The sequence below is a fragment of the Sapajus apella genome, unplaced genomic scaffold (assembly GCF_009761245.1).
Source record: "Sapajus apella isolate SASKATOON/1434 unplaced genomic scaffold, GSC_monkey_1.0 scaffold69, whole genome shotgun sequence".
NCBI lineage: Eukaryota > Metazoa > Chordata > Mammalia > Primates > Cebidae > Sapajus > Sapajus apella.
In genome coordinates, this window is record NW_022437009.1 from 4,949,974 (window position 1) to 4,952,353 (window position 2,380).

Below are 2,380 nucleotides of genomic sequence, written 5' to 3' on the forward strand. Positions count from 1 at the left end.
TGGTGGCCTTGTCAATGTTCTCCACCAGCTGCTGCAGTTTCAGGGTCTCTGACCCTGGCTCGGGGGTCCCACTCCCTTGGAAGCCACCAGCCCTTGGGGAATGATGGTCTGGTCCCACCCCAGGGAGTATGGGTCCACCCTCACTGTCTGGAGAAGGCCCAGGCTGCAGGTCACTGGGCAACGGGCCACCCGAGAGGTCCTTGGGATTAGTCCCCGAAGAGAGATTCTGAGGTAGCCCTACAGAGGGGGTTACAAGGACAGGTTTGCTGTCTAAGGAAAGACTCGATTCGTCTATGGGGTCAGGTACAGAGAGCGCATAGAGGGTGCCATTGCCTGCTGCCACTTTGTCCTGGAACTCGGCAAACAGCTGGGGGTTTGCCTTCACCTGGGGATGTCGGTGAAAGTGCACCTTGAGGGCCCTTGGTGGTGAAGCGATGACCACAGACAGAGCACACAAAGGGTCTCCCTCCAGTGTGGGAGCGGAGGTGGATCTGCAAGGAGCTATCAGTCCCGAAAACCTTGCTACAGTACTTACACTTGTGCTTGTAGAGGACCGCCTCGTCCTTGGGTTTGACCTCCACCGCGGAGACGTTTGGGGGCTTCCCCTTCCCCTTCTTGGATGTGTCTAGCGCCATGGTGGAGAAAGGGCTCTGAAAGAGCACCGAGCCCGGGGCCTGAGGAAGCAAAGCGCTCGGGAGGCGGGACATGACGTTCGGGAGCACCCGGGTCCCATCCGGCTTCAGAGCGAAGGGCACCAGCCCTGGGGACAGGGAGCTGGTAGCAGTAGGGATGTTGGCGTGAGGTAGCTTGGCTTGTTTCAAGGCATCCAGAGACAGACCTTGGCTTCCAGCTTTCTGGCTGAGCAGAGCCACAGCTGCAGACACCTGCTGGGACACGTGGCTGCTCAGGGTCTTCAGCGTTTCGGCCCCTGCCCCGCTCGAGTGGAGGGCGTGGGCGGCCCACATGTTCACCTGGACGCGGATCTGCTCGGTCAGCTGGATCTGCTGGAGCTGCTGCTGCTGCAGACACAAGATCTGCTCCAGGACCCACGGGATGCTGTTGGCACCGGGCACAGGGGCAGGGAGGGCATCCGCGCTCCGCTGATTCACCGCCACCTTGGTGCCCCGTAGTGCCTGCAAGGTCACGTTAATGTTGGCCACTTTGCCTTTGGGTAAATAGTTTATGTCCTGGGGGGTGGGTGGCAGGGCTGTCTCTGTCTTTAGGTACACCACAGACTCCGCACCTGGCTTCTCCTTCATGTCCCCTGAGCTGCCACCATTCTCCCTGTGACTGTCCTTACTGCTGGGACTGGGGGACTGTTGGCTCAGTACCGCTCCAGAGAAGTCTTCTGAAGGCACCGGGCCCTCACTGTCATTCATGATGAGGACAGGTGGATTTTTAGTGCAATTTTTCTTATGTTCTAGGAACTCAGAGATGCTGAAGAACTCTGCACAGCATTTCTCGCAGACGTGCGTCTCCTCCCGACGAAGCCGCTTTACTGTGGCTTCGTCCTCACTCGCCTCATTGTCGTTCCCTGGGTGGTTTACTGGAGCACCCGGCTCCCCCGGCGCGGGCGCCACTGGGGCCGCATCTGCAAACTCCGGGGTCGCCTGCTGCGCCTGCTGCTCGCCCTGGTCCTCCTCGGAGTTGATGTGCTGGGGTTTCACCTGCTTGCGCCTCGACATGGTCATTTTTTTTTTTAAATTGCACTTTAGGTTCTGGGGTACATGTGCAAATCATGCAGGATTGTTGCATAGGTACATACATGGCAATGTGGTTTACTGCCTCCATCCCCCATCACCTGTATCTGGCATTTCTCCCCATGTTAGCCCTCCCCAACCTCCCTACTCCCCACTGTCCCTCCCCTATTACCCCACAACAGATGCCAGTGTGTGATACTCCCCTCCCTGTGTCCATGTGTTCTCACTGTTCAACATCCATGAGTGAGAACATGCAGTGTTTGATTTTTTGTTTGTGTGTCAGTTTGCTGAGAATGATGTTTCCAGATTCATCCATGTCCCTACAAAGGACATGAACTCATCATTTTTTAAGGCTGCATAGTATTCCATGATGTATATGTGCCACATTTTCCTTATCCAGTCTATCATCAATGGGCATTTGGATTGGTTCCAGGTCTTTGCTATTGTAAGCAGTGCCTCAATGAACATACATGTGCATGTGTCTTTATAATAGAACGATTTATAATCCTTTAGATATATATCCAGTAATGGGATTGCTGGGTCAAATGGTATTTCTATTTCTAGGTCCTTGAGGGATCGCCACACTGTCTTCCACAGTGGTTGAACTAATTTACACTCCCACCAACAGTGCAAAAGTGTTCCTATTTCTCCACATCCTCTCCAGCATCTGTTGTCTCTAG

The 2,380-nt window shown here is 54.8% G+C and overlaps 1 protein-coding gene across 1 annotated transcript in view; it reads right to left on the reverse strand.

Moving 5' to 3' along the window:
• The window catches only part of LOC116531207 (sal-like protein 4), a 9,165-nt gene extending 7,480 nt beyond the window's left edge, over positions 1–1,685 (reverse strand). The window contains 2 exon segments of the mRNA XM_032249924.1: positions 8–416; positions 418–1,685. Coding sequence (XP_032105815.1) covers positions 8–416; positions 418–1,685 — 1,677 coding nt within the window.
• Between the last annotated feature and the right edge of the window lie 695 nt (positions 1,686–2,380).